The 17,957-nt window shown below is 36.2% G+C and overlaps 1 protein-coding gene across 3 annotated transcripts in view; it reads left to right on the plus strand.

The window, feature by feature from the left end:
- THADA (THADA, armadillo repeat containing) overlaps positions 1-17,957 on the plus strand; it is a 168,588-nt gene that overhangs the window by 62,965 nt on the left and 87,666 nt on the right. For all 3 annotated transcript variants that reach the window (XM_027681990.1, XM_027681988.1, XM_027681989.1), the window contains exons 27-29: positions 307-396; positions 1,771-1,902; positions 16,412-16,580. In XM_027681990.1, the coding sequence (XP_027537791.1) occupies positions 307-396; positions 1,771-1,902; positions 16,412-16,580 (391 nt within the window). The remainder of the gene's footprint in view (positions 1-306; positions 397-1,770; positions 1,903-16,411; positions 16,581-17,957) is intronic.

Here is a 17,957-nt window from a genome sequence, read left to right on the forward strand (position 1 = left end):
GTGCCGGAATTTAAGCTGTTGTATCTTTTCTTTTTAGTGTGATTTCCAAAAAAGACCCCACCAGTTTAGTTGACCAAGTGTTAGTATGGACACATACAGACTTACTTAAGTTGTGTAAAATATACTGTATCATCATTTTTAATGAAAACATCGTGCTGCCTTTGAAGGTAGTTCATCAGGTGTGCATGGTTCTTCTGGATTGCCAGCTTCACTGTATCATAAGAAATCAACAAATAAACTGGTATTTTGAGTGCAACTGATTACTGCAGAATGCTAATTGTGACTCTTATTCATTTGTTTCTGCAGAATGACAGGAGGGGAGTTTTTCTCTCGGTTTCCAAGTCTTTATCCTTTCCTTCTCAAGCAGTTGGAGGTTGTAACCAATACTTTGAACAGGTAAGACAATGTCTAAGAAAACTTGAAATATAAAGTGGAATGAAAAGTTTAAACTGAGCTGTGTCACGTACACTCTAATGCTGTTGTATATATCAGTGCTTTTTGAAATTATATAGTTCAACTACGTGTCTTTTGCTAAGGTGTTTTTCTTTTAACTTTTGCATATCGCAGTAAGTCCCCAAAGATTGAACTACTGCTGAGTAATTAATAGTTGCTGCGTTCCTAGGATTAGATGTTAAAGAACTTATATTTTCAGGGCAACAGAAACCGGGTGTTTGACTTTCTCATGTTTAACAATGAGACTTCCTAACGTGTTTAAGTGATACGGGGTTATAGGCCTCACGTAACCCTAAATGAACACTTTCCAGACTGTGACACACTGACTCTGGGGAAAGTCCTTGATCTTCTTTTAAGGACTCCACAAATGGTGGCTGAGAGCTACAAATGATACCATTTGGGATGACACTGATACCTCCAGGTTCATGAACTTTTAGAGTAAATCAGTCCTGGGTTTGTTTTCTCTTAAAATGCCATGGTATAAACTGTGGAAGTTGAGTAGCTGATTTATGGGTGAGGTTCAACTGTCTGTTTAATGGGCCTAAGGTGGATACTCTGAAGCAGAAGTTTCACCAGTCATTGCATGTTTTGCAGTCTCTGCTTAAGAAAAGAGGGTGTGTATATTCAGTGCAGCAGTCTGCTTTCCCTGGCGTTTTGAAAGGTGACAGTATCCTCATTGGTAAATTCTGGGAAGTCTTTCAGTTGAAAAAGATTGAAAGCTGCTGTCTGAAATGGAGGCTTGGAATGCTTTTTCAGTGTGAATTCAGACTTGTATCCTATTATTAGTCATTAAATAAATCAAGAAGGGTTGATTTTAACTTAGATTTCTGATTTTTTTAAATATGAATAGTAGCCACTTGGTGTCAATGACAAGAACTATTTTTTAGTAAAGCCTGCTGTTTGCTAAATACACATTTCCTCCCAAACTGATAAGAAGAGTGTTTTTTTTAAACCACCTTTTTGTAACTGACTCTGCTTTCATAGTTTCCTGGTTTATAGAGGCAGATTATCTGTGCAGGTTTTTAATATTATTTAAAAATGAAGGCAGCTCACCATAACTGGGGAAAAAAAGAGGCTTGGAATAATGCAGGAAAGTGAAGGCAATACAGCCATAAGTGCCTTCATTACAGGGGTTCCCTGCAGGAGAACTGGATGCCATGTTTGATCCCAGCAGGGTTTGCACTCTCTTGTAATGATCAGCCTAGAATACCTCCTTGAACCAGAAATGCAGAAGCCTATTTTGTGGGGAAGAGAATCAATAATAGCATGAAGGAGAATGCGTTTTTCACCAAATGCTTCTTACCCCTTTCTATTTAGTGAAGTTGAAGAGCTGAAAGTCCATCCAAGCCTGTTTCTTTTGCTTTTAATCCTGGGAAGACTGTATCCATCTCCAATGGATGGCACTCATTCAGCACTCAGCATGGCACCATTTGTCCCTTTTATTATAAGGTAAGTTTTTGTAAGGTGATTTTGTGGTGTTTTTTTATGTGATGGGACTTCTTTCTTGAAGCTCTGCAAATTTTTTTAATAAAATAACCTTTTTAAACTTCTCTTCAGTTTTAATTATTAAAAGAAAAACTGGTACTCACTGATTGCTCTTACCTATATTATTAAATGTCTTTTGGAGAATTAGAATATCTGCTTATGCAAGCCATTGTATGACTTGGTTGTAAATCTTTGTCTGCAAATGCTGTATGGCACGATTGCTGCCACAGAGAGGGTAGATGAAAACTCATGACAGACTGTAGCAGTGCAAGGTTTGCTGTACAGAATTCTGATGGAATTTTCAGTCCTGGAGAATGACTGTTCGTAACACATAAATGTAATGATTAATATACAGATTTGTAGATATGTGTATATATATAATCTCCATATTCATCCATGTGTATACATACATAGGTAGATAAAGATATGGGTCTGTACTTTATGTAATATGTTTCTAAGATGACTTTTCAAATTTTTATACAGTGTAACTTTCAGTTATATGGTGGTTACATGAAGGTATTCAGCAGATGTTTTTGCTACTTTATATGGTTTGGGATGGGGAGCCTGATAAGGGAACCAGGGTTGTGGTGGTGAGCAGAAATCAATATTTGAGAGGAAGTCTTCCTGTCTGTGTAAAAGCTTCAACAGTAGGGTGAGTAAACTTCTGTACTTAATCTCACTCCTTTAGTAGTGAAGCAAGACAAGTTGTTGTTACCCCAAGATCTTAAAATTTTTATTTTAAACTACTGTTTATGTTAAAAAATAGTATCTCTGCTTATTCTTCACAGCAGATGTGATGTATCTCTTGCTTTTTATGATGTTTTTTAATTTTCAAGAATAGATAATCATTTTCTGAAAGGAAAAAAACCTGTAGTAGGAGTTTTAAAATGCACTGTATTTAACAATTAAAAGTATTTGGGTTTCTGCCATATCAGAATCTTAAATGCTTTTTGGGGAAATGTTTAAAACTATTTCTTATGTCTTTTATTAGTTCTAGTTTTATGCCTTTATTAATGCACAGGAGAATGCTCTTTTTCTTTTTTTTTTTTATGTAATGTTTCAGATAGTTTCTGTTATCAGTAATAGATTAACTTTTGATAAGCTTTTGGTTACAGCTTTTTAGTTTTGTCTTTATACTTACATTAGGACCACTATTTTTTTAAAGGTACATAATGCCAGCAAAGTAACTTTTCACACTTAGCTTATTATCTTGAGGTTGTTTTAAATACATTCAGAAGATGTGGGGAGAAGACCCCAATAAAAATTTTTAAGAATCTGAAACATTTAAGAAATCTGTATCATTGGACCTGCTTTCCTTTAACTGATAAGGGAACTGTGTTCCTATAGAGGAATGATATGGCAGATAAAGATGATGCTTTCTGCATTTCCTTTCCACTGAATATGGCAGTAAATGCTGTGGATACAGGTATAAAACTCCAATAAAGTTATTACATATTTCAGACAGAAAATTCTATGTGGGTGTACAGACATGCATTTTCTGACTGGTTACTTAGCAAAGCATTGACATTTTTATGGTTGCCAGGGGACAATACCAAGGATTCTGCAGGAGGAAATGTATTTATTATATAGCTCAGTGTGCTTTTACTGGCTGTATTTCTGTCTACAGTTCTTATGCCCTTGTTCTGTGAATACCATGATTGTTTTCTGTTCATTCTGACTGCATTAGTTGGAATATACAGGGATAATTTATCTTGGTAAGATAAATATGTTGCTATTTTCCCTTCTATTTCCCCTCCTATTTTTCATTCTACAATAGCAAATGAACAAAAATAAAATTCTCTCCTGTTCATTTGGTTGTTCTTTAGAAGGTGGTATGAAGATTGTTGTGAAGTAACCACAGAGAGAGGATTGAAGAGAAGGTCTGATGCCAAAGGCCCTATGCATCAAGTCATTTAATTGTATATAAAAGCTGTTTCCTTGAATTGCTCAATGCAGTATTGTATTCTATAACATCTGCATGTACATATAATTACACGGTAGTCCGATACAATTATAACATTTAATTGCCATATTTTTACCATGAAATTTTTGCATTTCTGTTGTTGTACCACTGTCAAGGAAAGGTATTGCTATGCAGTAAGAAGAGAGGAAGGGTGAATGTGACCTGTAACTGGCCTTGATGCCTTTCCCTGGGCTCAACCCACAGTGAAGTGGCATTCATTTTGTGCTCTGAGAAGATGAACAGAATACTGTGTTTGCAAGCGAATGAGCAGTTCTATGAACAAAACTGGGCTGAGCAGAAAGAATTCAAATTGGGCTTTTGAAGAGTTTCACTTAAACTCGAGTGGAATTTTCCATCTAGTGGGAGTAGAGCTATGGTTGCTCTGACTGTGCTGAGATGAATTGCACAATATAAGCAGGATTAAATGCTACAAGGACAAATCTCAATCTCTGTGCATATGCTTGTTACTCCCTGTTGAACTAGGGCTTTTGATTACCTATCTGCAGTTCTACTAAGCTATTTTCCCCCCTTTCCTCTTGCAGATGTTTTATGTGGAAGGGAACACTTTGATTCACAACTTATTACCTCACTTATTATTTTTTTAAAAGAGCTAGATAGGTCTGTTTTAATGGTTACTTTCTAAGATGAAAGAATGTACAGCATGTTTTTGATTAACAAGGGAGGTAATCGGGAGGTAATGTTTTAAGTATGAAACAAAAACATAACCTCCCTTTTGCCTCCCCCTCCGCGTTTCAAAGACTTGTAATCTCTTCAGAATGATCTAGAATTCAGTTACCTTATGTCCTCTTGTACCATGGCATTGACAGTGTTTGTTTAGTGTTAAATGTTCTGGGCTGAATGCTCTGAAGGAGTAAAATGGGTATTGCTGTATTGGCTTGGATAGTTTCCCCTAGTTGAAGTCTGTCTCTACTTAAGAGTGTGTGACTTCTTAGTCTTTTAAGAAGATTTAAAAAAATTAGCTTTAAAATGTCAAACAATATAAGGGTTTAAAAACTGTTCAGGTGTATGTGCCTTGTCTTCCCCTTGAAAAAAACCTTAATTCTTCATGAAGTTTTCCCTTTTAAAATTTTGGCAAAGAGACATATTTCAAAGCAGTGTTGCTTCTAGGTATATTATGTTGCAAGTCATTGAAGAAACTCACTGTCCAAGGTAAATTTAAATAGAAATGTGAACATCTTTCCATGAAATCAACACAGTTATGATATTGGCACTGTTTTCTTGGGCAGAACTTTGTAACTTGTATTTTCTGTAAAATGGAGGCACTGAATTCTGAAGACCCCTGATGCTGTTTCTAGACAGCGATAAGGGCAGGTGGTAGTGGGAAGCACTAGTCCTTTACAGCTGTCTTCTTCCCCCTTCTACACCCCTCTATCCACCACCATGAACGATAGAGCTTTGGTTTTGCACTTGAGAGCTTATCATTAATATACAAGAATAATCACTGTGACCGTTAGTTCATGATAGACACTAGGATGCAAGGAAAAAAAACCTGTCTGTGGTGAGGAAAAATTTTCTGTGGGATGGAGCATTGTCAGAGGCCCTGTTACCGTAAGTCATTCCTAACAGAGCATTAAGAGAAGGAGAGGGGAAAGTCCATATTGTCTGTGAGCGAACTGGCAGTTCAAATGCTATCCTACTAGCTATGATAAATCTGTTATTTGAGTGGGCTGGATGCATCTGCTAGAGGGTTTGTGGGTTTACATTGGTCGAGCTATCCCCTGTCTTAGAAAGGCAGAGGAAACAACTGAAGATGTTATGACAGTTTTTATTGGTACATTTTCTCTTGGAAGTTACTACTTCTGTAGCTTGCTTGTCAGAACAGGCTCTGTGAAACCTCCTAATAGGCTTCTGACAAAGTCAGCTTGGTAAATTTTTTAAAAATCGCTTGGCTGAAGCAGTGTGAGATGTCCAAAGTGCCCCCTGTGATCCTTTGCCCACGGCAGTGCTGTGGCACAGGTGATGCCCGCTGGCTGTGCAGGAGCCCTCCACGAGCACAAGCGTGGCATCCCAGTGGGTTTCTGTGAATCGTGTCCTTGCACAGCGCTTTGGGGCCTGTGGAGCCAGGATAATGTTCTTTCACTAAACTTTATTTTCTTGATAATTTTGAAGGGATTAGAGCAGACTCTTTAGAAGATCTGTTACCCTAGGGATTTGGTGGATTCTTCTTAGATGCATTACTTATGCTACTTCACAGAGAATTACATTTGTGAGTCTGTCCTGCTGCAGGAAGTGATGCAGACTGTTGGCCCCAATTTCTTTCAGAATTGTGGGGAAAGACAAAAGAAAAATCCTAGAAGCCATGATTCCATGTGAGTCTTTAGCCCACATCTGTAATGCAGTACTCTTGGTTTTACTCAGTGGGTAGGCATGCTAAGGACTTTTAAAAATCTTAACAGATGTCAGACTAATATGCAGGTTAGAGAAAATTTTTCTTAACATTCAAAAAGAATTTTTCTGAGCATTTCTTAACCTTGAGAAGCAAAATATGGGGTTTTGTTATAAAAGATCAGATTCCCTCATTGAAGGCTAAGAAGTTCAGTGTATATCATACAGATTCCATAAGTTGGTCTGTACAAAATGCTATTCAGAGATTGTTTTGTCAGGTACCAACAAGCTTAGAAAGCTATTTTATAACTACAAACTTGAATTTTAATCTCTTATAATGAATTTTGTTTTGTACTTTTTATTGACCAAAGTGCATTGTAGTCTATCTGTAAAAATATTTGCTGGAAATTTAAAAATAGACCTTCAGATGCACTCTGCTTGAACCTAGAACAAAGGACTAATGATTTTCAATAGTCTTCTGTTTAGTAAAATATTTAAGAATCTTCCCCATGTAATGAAGCAATCTAATGATGTTGCATTATACTGTATCTGTCAAATACAATTTTCAATTACCAGATATATTAATATATTTACATTATTGTGCTGTCTTTTGCCATTGACTTATTTATTTCTGTTTCTTTGTGTTCCTAGTAATCTGCAGAATGTTATTCTGATGCAGCTTTGTCTGTTTTTTTCCTCTCCCCATTCTTTTTCCACTTAATAAACACCTTGCATGTTCATTTCAGTCTTCATTGCTCAGTTTACTTCAGCACAGATAAGGGGGAAGTATTATTACCTTAGTTCACATCTTTTGCTTTTGAACAACAAATCTGATTACATAAAGATGCATACATACAATTATTATCTTACTGTTTTAACCTTTGTGTACTAGTGCTGCAAATCATCGAATCTATCTTTTAGGAGAATGTATGTTAAGTAACTGAGATTGATCCAGGTTTATTTTAGCTTCTGGCAAGCAGAGCACCTGACCATGGATTCTGAGGCTCTCTGAGTTTCAGTTGTCTAACTATTTCATAAATCTCTTAGAGCTCACTTCTGAAGGAAACATCTTAAGGAAAAAGACCCAAGTGTAGTAGTATTAATATTCCAGAAGGTGGTGTGAATTTAAATTTTCACTGATCAGTAATGTTACTTGCATGTGGGTTGCTCTTTTTCAAAAGTTACTTACTCTTTGTTGACTTATACCATTTAGTTTGATTGCTCTGTATTGTGTTCAGTTATGTTAAATTATGCCCACTCTATCAGGTGACTGCTTCTGTTCTGTTGTAGCCCTGTGACAAAGTTTGTATGGGCTTCATAGGAATGGATCTAGGAGAAGATGGAGTAATAAAGAAACAAAATTCAAATGTAAAATCAAAAATGTCTGTGAGACTTTGAGATAAGTTTAAAACCATAAATTTGATGAAGAACACAAAAGATGGGGGAATGATGAAGTTCTGATAACAAGATATCTTTTATTTGTTTGAGAAAAGCTTGATTGAAGTCATTCATGTATACCTTGTAAAAATTGCTGTTTATATAAGTTGTTTAAATGCAAATTCCCTAGTGTTTGTTTTGTTTCACACATGTACAGTTACATATGTGGATTTAGCATATCATCCTGTATCAGACTTGAAAGCAGCCATCTGACTTCTGTAGGCTAAACACTGGTATCCTTTGGTAAGAGGCCAAAGTAGCTGAGTGATTGTGCTTAGTGTGCTTCCTCTGCCTTACTCCTCTTTTTCCTGTATTTTAGTGTGGCATGGCAGCAGTAGGAGAATTAATTTGAAAACTTGCCGCTTTTCAACTGTCATTTCTGTAAGACTGGGACTCTTAACATTGCTCAGACAAGGAAAGAGCTTTAGTGGGAATGCCTTTATCATATTAGATGAAAAGAACTACATGTGTTTGTTGCAGCCTTGTATTAAAATAGCTCCTCTTGATTACAGTTGTGTACATGATAGGGGAACCCAGGGCGATGCTTTCATTAACATCTTCTCAACCTTTGGTCTCTCAGTCTTTGGTTTTTTCCTTTGTCTTTCTTTTTCTCTTCCTAATATCTGATCACTGTAACTGCTCAGTATTATAATTGTCTGCAATAGTGTATTATTTGGAATCCCTGTGATACTGGGAGCAGGTTCTGATGCATTGGAATGCCCTGTCCTTGTTGGGGAAGCTTATGAGCTGACCAGTCATTGCAAGATGAAGACAGATATCCTTTTGATTGTGGGCAAGGTTCCCAAAACACATGAGTTGTCAAAGGCATTTAGAAAAATGAGCAATGTGCACCCCTAAAACACAGATTGTTTTTTAGATTTTTATTGTATTAAATCTCTTGCTTGACATCTATGGTGGAAATTTTGCAATAGCTGCAGAAGAAGCAGGGAAGGAGAGGAATGCATTTCCCCAATGAGCATATCTCTTGTGAGTTGGGACTGTCTTGGAAGTCCTCCATTTCTACATCCAGTCTATTCTCTGTGCAATTCTGTTTGCACAGTGATTGGTACTGATCTGTAAAAATATTTATGGTTCACCGTAAATATTTATTAATAAGGAGGGTTTCAGTTGTTTTCTTCTTTTTTAGCATTTTTAAATAACAACTTGTAAACAGCTTGTAATTTTTTTTCAGATTTGATTAAATTCAAGTTTAGTGCTAGAGAAAAGACTGCAAAGGGCTTGATGTGCAGTAGGCTGCTCTGAGCAACTAGAACTCTTTGTTCATCTTGCACAGTCTTTGCTTTAGTCCTGTATTTTCTCTGAAACTGGGGGCAGATTTTTTTTTTCATGTTCAAGTGGTGCTGTTGGGAAATATCACAACCCTTAGGTATTCAATATTGATTCCTTATTGGAGTTCTCACTGTGTTCATCAGTTGATGGCAGATTATAGTCTGAAGCAATTTAGGAAATATTCACAAACTGTAGGGAGCTGCCAGATTAATAGGAAATAAAAGGTGATGTCTAGCAGAGAGGCATTCATGAACACTGAGAATAACTATTTTTCTCCAGTGTTGCAGACTCCTGAAGAGTACCAAAGGCTGGGATCCTGGGTTAAAATTTGGTATATACTGCTTCTTATTTGAAACATGATCCAGTAAAAAATATGATGGGGTGCTCAACTGTCAACATATGATTGGTGGTGAAGTAATTGTAGTATTCATTTACATACTTAAAATTAACCAGTCAGTAAGTACTTTGCTGGTCAAGATAAGTATCCAAATAATAACATTTAGCTTATTCTGCAGAAGTATTTGCAGAAAGGATCATGAAAATAGAGAGAAATAATACATTAACTGTCCAGAGGATGATAAGGGAAACCAAGTATAATGATATTTTAGAAAGCCAGTAATTTTTAAAAAGAACAATCTTAGTTTGAGTCAGTATTGGGAAAGCTTTTTAGCAATGGGCTAGTTACTTTTGGTGATGACTGAATGGGAAGCGTTTTTGAGAACTCAGATCCTTTGGATGTTTTCATGGGTCTTATATGTTTTTAAAATTGCTTGTATTGCAGTCTTGTTTACAATCATCTGAAGCTTTCAAAATCATCACAAGGCGCTGAGACGTGATTTATGCATTCAGCTTCCTTTCATAGAGTTCAAAATAATGATACAGTTGCTAAGGCAGAAGATAGTCTTTGTTTTGATTTTTTCCCAACTGTTTGGGTAGTAAGTGGTGTGTTTTTCTTTGTTGTTCTGTAGTTGTGAAATATCACAGTAACTATTCTCAAATTAACAAAGTAGAAATATGGTTGTGAATGAAATTTTTTTCCTTTACATGATCTTGAGTTAAGAGCAGCTGTTTTTTTCTAGAATGCTGTGTACCAAAACGGAGGCTCTAACCTCATGTAACTTCAGCAAATAGCTAAATAAACCTAGGGATTAGCTACCCTTAGATATTATTTGAGATTTTGTGATGGAAATGCAAGAAAAGAGATGGCATTTAAATTGTGTCAACAGGTTCTATAGTAAATCTCTGTTTGAAGAGAACATCTTTCTGTTGGTCTGAAGTTTACACACAGTATTAGTAAGAGTTTTCATAGGCTTAAATGTTAGAGGTCTTAGGTGTTTTGGCTTGCTGAATCAGACTTCAGGTTTCCGATATTGATTCAGCTTGGTAACAGTTGGCCACTTTTTTACAATAACCTAGATCTTGGTGAGAAGAAGAGAGAAATGTCTATAATTTCTTCCTAGAAAGCCCTTGGAAACACATGGAGAAACAACTCCTGGCATAGCTTATGGACAGCTTTCACAAATAAAAGCCTGTGTACTTTGCCTACGCACTTTCTGCAGTATTTATGGCTACTCTGATTCATTAAGTGTTTGTGTGGAAAACAGTGCCTTTACAAAAATACAAGGTTTTATCTTAATCGCCCAAGTTGGAAGAATAAAATACTTAACACAGTGTATAAAGAGACCAGAAGTTTGGGCAACTATTAACTTCACTTTAAAGGAAATAGATAAGAATTTAGAAATTTAGAACTGCATAAATAACCTGAAATTAAATTTCATTTGTTTTGTTCAAACATTTTCTGAGCTACATTCGTGTGTTGATTGTAGATCTAAAACCTCCAGCAAACTGATAATTCTGTAATGCTTTTTTACTCATCAGGTAAATATTGAGAAGCTATATCAAAACTCAGATTATTCTGGTTTTTTTTTATTCTTAATCTCAAATTAAAGAATGAAAAAAAATGTCTTCAGGCCAATTAAATACAGATTTTCATGGAGAAATAAATTTTTTAAGTTAAATGCTGTGGATACTTTATTTGCTAAGGAACACAGATATCTAAATAAAAAATAATTGTGTTTCCTTAAAAGAAAAACAGAAACCAAGCAAGTCAATAAATGAACAAAAGAAGCTTTATGTACATGCATAGCAATTATTGTTCATATTCCAGGAAACCTCACTCTCACAGTAATGAATAGGCACTGTCCTGCTGATTTGTGCCCAATGTGGAAGTCCAAGTTGTGTTGTGTGGAAGCTCGAATATTTTTTTTAATTCTATTTTTGGACGTCACTTCTCTTGGAAATCTGTTACACTGCATTTGAAAGTTGCTAAATGTATTCCTTTAGGAGATAATTTGAAGGGAAAAAAATAAACTAGTCTATAATCGTGATGCATGCATACAATGCCCTTGAATCTTATTAACCAAACCCTTTGTAATGGGAACTGAATCTTTTGCTAAATACTTTTTGCTGTGACCTGAGACCACTATCCATGTTTTCCCCTAATGTAATGTCATGTTTTTAATTCTTGCTTTGGAACTGATAACATGACTTGAACTGTATAGCTGCATGGTGGAGGAAAGAGAAAATCTCTTTCTCATACTACTTACCATGCCTATATAGAATCAGGTAGAAGCCTTACTGCAGTTTTTTTCTTACAGTGCATTTGTTAGGACCTTATGGCATAACTAGCTCCAGGATTTAAAGAGTGCCATCTATTTGAATTTTATTTATTTATATTTTTTTAATTGGTGTTATCTTTTAAAAATAGGGGCTGTTAAAATGCTTTAACCTGCAGGCAGAGTTGGTTTGTTTGAATTGCAAGTGTGCCTTTCCTGCCTCATGCTACCCTCTTCTCTCAAACTGTTTGTGATGGTGATGGGGTACTTGGTTTGACGTACAAGCTCAGAGGCCCCTTTTTCACAATGTTCACTGTAATAAGCAATGACATAATTAGTAATGCATAGATCACTGTGACAACATCCAGTAAAACCTGGAAATAGCTATTCCTCTCCTTATTAGTACTTTTAACAACTAAGGGTATTATTTAATAAAATGTACATATTTTCAGCTACAGATGTGATTCTTCAAATTAATTCTACTCATTTGTTTCTGTGAACTTCATATAAAAGGTAATCCTTATTTGCTTTGTAAATTTAGGTTAATTTATTAAATCAACAGAATAAAGTCTGTTGAGGGTAAGTAATAAGAAAGGGAGGAAAATAAGCACATAGGAAACACCTGCGGGTTTGTTGATTTTTTCTTTTCTTTTTCAAAAAGAAGCTTAAGATATTTTCATTTACAGCTAGTGTTCTGTTGTTTGTAGCCAGAGTAATAAATTAGATACTTTGATGTGTGCAGAGGAGTATGGAATCTTTGTGCCTTATGAGAGTTGGTCATAAATTATGGATCTAAATATTGAAGCTGGAATGGAACAGTGGAAAAGCATTGAATCTACAGTTACATGAAGTGAAACCTCAGATTTATTGACTTTTTGTTCTTGATCATGGACCGTTTCAAGTAAACATGTTTACGTCTAATACCGCATGCACCTAAATAAACAGTACCGAGTTCAAGGTGAACTACTACAACAATTGTTAATAGCCCTCAGGATTTAATAGAAGTATATCACATGAGGATTTTGCAGGTTTCATGCTTGTTGCTGCCTTGAAATGTAATAAAGTTTGGTTGGCACAATGTATGTTTTTACATATGACAACATTTTACATAAGTAGACTTCAAAATCTAGGAATTATCCATGACCTGCCTGTAAAGGTTGTGTTGCATAATGAAAACACTTCCCCCTCTTCCCCAGGTACTTTTCAAATCAAAGGAAATGGAACAGTTTTAAATGCAGGTTTGCACACACAGCAGTGCATTCCCAATGGGTGCAAGACTCCGTTGGTCATACTTTTCACAGAGGGGATGAGCCTGTGACAGATTTTAGTCATGTTGTTGGCAAGTGAAGCTCAGAGTCTGGATGGTGAAGTGGCCGAGGTTGGAGGTCCTGTTCTTTTTTGCCAATGTCCTGACTTGTGAAGGACAATGAACTGCCATCACATAAATGAAATTAATCTCAGGGATGGCAGGAAGAGTAACCTGAATAGTTTAATAGCCTCAAAATACTTCTTTTCTTAAGCTGCTGCTTTTTGCTGCAGGTACAAACTGAGTTACTGTGATTGCCATAATTGTGTAATAATATTTCTTGATACAACTTTGTGAGATTGCTAAATCCTAGATAAAATAAGTATTTAAGAATACAGGTTGCAGACAGTGTTAAGAGTGTATAGTTGATCTTGAAGCTTGGTACAACAATAAACAAAAAAATGGGTTAGATTGTTATTTTCTGTTGCTCAGTTGTTTCATTTGCATTCACTCTTTCTATCCCTTTTTGAGGATTGATCCTGTTTAGTTTTAGTTACAGGTAAGAGGTTATATCTAAGTGGGATCCAGTAAAAATCAAAACTGCCTGTTCTAGGGTGCTGTTAGAGAATGGAAAAACTAGTGTATGTTTTGACATTCTTCTGGCAAACTTGTTGCGTGATTCAGGAATGAAGTCAAGGGCTTTCAAAACATGAGAGCTGTATACCTAAGTGCCTTCAGGGTATGCAGAAGTTCAGGAATAGGTCTCTGGTGGTGACTTGGCATGACATGTTGCAAGTGAAATGAGAAGTGTTTTTGAAATATTATGAGTACTGTTTCTTGCAGGAAGTGGGGAACAACCAATTTTCTTTGAGTATTAGAAGACTAAAAAAAAATTACTTTAAATAAATGAGAAGAAACGGTAGGAATGTTAACCCCTCTCAGATTTGGGAAGCTATTTGCCAAGGTGAAATACTTTCCATGTGCTCCCCTACTTGTTCCTATATAGCAAATACATAATTGTTCTTATTTTGTGATGCTTTTGTTCCTTAGTAGTGACTTCATAGGAGTGCTCTTCTCAGGGTTTCCACCAGGATGTCAGTTCCTGTGACTGCACTGCACCCTGCGTGGCAGTCTGTAGTGTGAGAAGTTTGCATTAATGTATAGCAGGTGCATAGAACAGTGGCAGGTTGGTGGTCGGGTTGTTCTTTGGGCACGTAGTAGCTGTGAGATTGCATTTTCCTCAGGCACAGAAAGTTGTAGAACTGGGCCGGCTGCGTCCTGGGAGAGTTCTCCATGACAAGGCACCAGTGTGGTTGCTCAGCAGGAGGACTTCAGGCAGCTGAGAAAATTTTGCCAGTAATATGAAACTATTTTCTTCTTTCTAAATATAGAGCAGTCACTTCTATTTCCATAATAAATTTGATAAAATAATAGAGTGGAACAAAATTTGGCACATAAAATACTGTGTCTCCATGTATGTATATGCATGTGTTATAAGTCTTTGATGTCAGTTTTTACAATACGACAAAGTTAAAGTGAGGCTATTTAAACATACTTATTAATACTATATTTTTATATATATAATATGTATATATTTTTATATATATATAACAGCTTTTATTAATAGGAAAACCCCCACAGAATTCCATTCTAATTCATTGCATCGTGCTTTAGGAGAAAACCCAGTCTGAAGCAAGTAGTGTTGGAAAGTACCCTTGCACAAGTTACAGGAAACCCTGGCATTTTACCTGTTTTCCACTTCTCCTGTGAAGACATGTCAGATTCCTTGGGATTTTTATAAGATCATAAACAAAGAACATTCTTAAGTATACAGTTATAGCTAATTAAAAACTAGACATTTGTTAGTCAGTGTTGCTTGTGTTTGGAAAGAACGTCTACGTGTGCCAATCTCTTGGTGAAGAAAACATTGTTTAGCAGAAGTAAAGGAATGGTTGCAGACAAATCACTTCACTGGTTTAAGTTTACTTTACAGTAGAATTAAAATGTTTTTGTTTTAAAAAAAATAGAGGGTTTTTTGGAAGAGCTGAGCTGAATTTCTTCTTGCGCCTTGTCAATGCAGAATTGAAGCTTTTCTATATGGAAGAGCCTCCAGTTGTGACTGCTCTGATTTAGCATTCTGTTGTGAAGGATAGCCAGTCTTTGAAAAGGAAATGCAAAGATGGTCTTTGTAAAAATCATGATAGAACATGCAGCCATACTGAAAGAATTAAAAATTCCCACAAAAACCTATTGTTCGGGGTAGCATAGCTCTCTAGTTCCTTTAAACGAGATCTGTGTTTTTCAGGCATAACATTGCTATTTCAGTTAAGACTATTTAGTTTCTTAGTATTCAGAACTCTGTTAATTTGGTTGCTGGTTCAAGATGGAAACTGTTTTCTGTATTTCTTTGATGTGAACTAAAGTAAACCAGTACTTTGAGTATTGATTTAAATTTGCTAGAGATATTTGAAAACTTAAAATAACTTTTAACTTCATTTAATTTTTAAATATGTAGGCACAACCCTGCAGTGTTTTTTTGGGGAGAGGTCAAAATCATTTTGGCAGGAGATAATCTCAACTTCATGTGATTTTGTTAGTCAAAAATACATGAGAAGCAATTCAGGAAAACGATGAGAGGATTGGAGTAGGGAAGGCCATCTCTTGAGTCATCACAATCAGCTGGGGAGTATCAGAGCATAACTTCAGCCAGATACTGCATTTTTGAGACATTTGACCTTTGGTCTAAATCCTATAGTAACTTTCTTAGTTTTCTGGGTGGCTGAATTGTACCTGTCTTACCACAACTGACAATGCAAGAATTACTGGCTTTGAAAGACTTAGCCTAACCTGTTTAGCTGATTAAGGACTCTTATTCACTTCAATTCAGTATACATGCTACTGAAGTAGTATACAGCTGATTAATGTGTTAATGTAGCTGAATAGCTCATTCTATGTATATTCATAAATCTACAAGCAGTTCCTATCCTTAATAACACTGAAAGATAAAAGATTCTTTTTGGTCTGTGCTTTATATGCAGTCTTGAATCTTAGCAGTTAGTTTTAAATAAAAAAGTATTTATCTTTTAGATACTAATTATAAATAATGGAAATGTCTGTTACTTCCTGCCTTTAAATATGTTCTAAAAACAAGTGGGAGATTCAGTAGACACCATGTTGTGTTCTTATGAAAACATCTGATTATCAACATAGAGCTTAACTGTTTTAGGTTGAACTCATAATACATTTGAATATGATTAATAAGTAACATAAGCATTAAAAAAGATGGTACAGGGCAATATACTTACCTGCTTCATGGCATAATTGCATCTTTTCCTTCTTATAATTTTTTTCCTTTATGTAAACACCGGAACTTGTGAAGGACAAAAAGCCTCCAGCATAGTTTTAGTATGACTTATGTTTCTAGGAAAATATTCTTTCACTACTGAGAAAAAAGACCATGTATTGAATATGTGAGAAATATGTTTCAATTTTCATTGCATTACCCTTTGTTTTGTTTTAGCCACCACAGTGGATTGCAGCTGGATGACAAAAATTAGGTATTTCTCTTTATTCTAGATGTGGGCACTCTCCTGTGTACCGTTGCCGTGAGATGTCGGGTCAGGCCCTTGTTCCGTTTGTTATGGTAAATGAAGTACCACAGACAGTGCTGTCCTTGCTGGAGGGGCTTCCAAACTCTACCAGTCTTTGCATACGACAGAACAGTATTCATGGAACACTACTTCAAGTAAGTTTTTGAGGGCTGTTTTTTGGTTTTTTTCACTGGAGTTTGTTTCTTGGGTTTTTACTGTAGGGGTTTTGTTGAATTTTTTTTTTGGTCATACTTGACAGCCAGATGACACAACGAGTTGTGCTTAACGTTCACACGTTGTCAAAACATATACGAAGACTGATTCTGATTTGATTCTGTCAGATGATAAATGTAAAATGCACATTTCAGCTGTCATTAGAAGGCAGTAAGCTGTAAATAGTAACGTTTACATTTCATATAATGTTTCATCTTTAGAGATTAAAGTGCTTAGGAGCAAATATCTTTATCTGAATGTATTTACAGAGAGATCTGCGTGACTTGCCCAAAATGACTGGGCAAAACTGAACTCCAAACACCAACAGCATTGTGTATATTTTGAGACTTTCTCCTTACCCGTGTATTTATTTATTACTTCATTTGCTTTTCCTGCTGCACCAACAGCTTCCTGTCAGTTTGCTGCATAAGTTGTGTTAAGCTTTACCCTCTCGTCTTCTGGAGAATAGCTCACTTATCAGAAATTTCTTCATTCCCCTTATATCATTCCCTTGGTTTATGGCAGTCAGTTCATTGTGTTTGATTTTTTGAGCTATCGTGGTAATAAGTTACTCATTTTTATTGCCTGTTTTTCATGAGCAACCCTCCAACAAAGCCACATTGTACACGGTCAGCTCTGTTGGTCTGCCTTAGTTGGCAAGCTTTCTAGGTATGTGTTCCCACTGTAAGCTGTGTGGTGGGGTGTGTGTGGTTGTTTTGATTTGGGTTTTAATGATATCTTTTCCAGCATATTATTTCCTTTTAAAACCATGACCTTTCAGGAAGTCGAGGATGGGGAAATGAGTGAAGTCCCGCTAGAGCTCTTAATGTCAACTTTACCTGTAAATGGTTTCAGGCAATTGAGTTTGGATTTGGATTGGTTACAGTGGAGGTTGGTGCAGGGTGTGGGATGATCTCCTGCTCTGACAAGCAGTCCACGCACCTGATACATGCAAGTGCTTAGACCTGTGAGCTCCTGCATCTGCGTGGGGTGGGGGAGAGTGCCATCATCAAATTACCAGTGCAGCCTCACTGTGTCACAGCTCAGGAGTTAGGAAGAGAGGGTTATGCCAACAGTGAGAATTAAATGCATTCTTAGTCCAAAATGATTATAACCCTCATCATGGGACGTGGACTGGCTATAGTGTATAAAGTTATTGCCTCCTTTTTAGTGACCTGAGGGAAAAAAAAAATGCAAAATAATAATAATGATGGGCTGGATATCAAAGAGCCCAAAGGATGATCTAGTTTTTAATATCCGGTATTGCTAACATGATTTTATGTGTAGGTGTAGGGAGTTTTCCATACCTGTGAGATAGG

This window comes from Neopelma chrysocephalum, unplaced genomic scaffold (assembly GCF_003984885.1).
Source record: "Neopelma chrysocephalum unplaced genomic scaffold, ASM398488v2 Primary Assembly neopelma1_61b, whole genome shotgun sequence".
Lineage (NCBI taxonomy): Eukaryota > Metazoa > Chordata > Aves > Passeriformes > Pipridae > Neopelma > Neopelma chrysocephalum.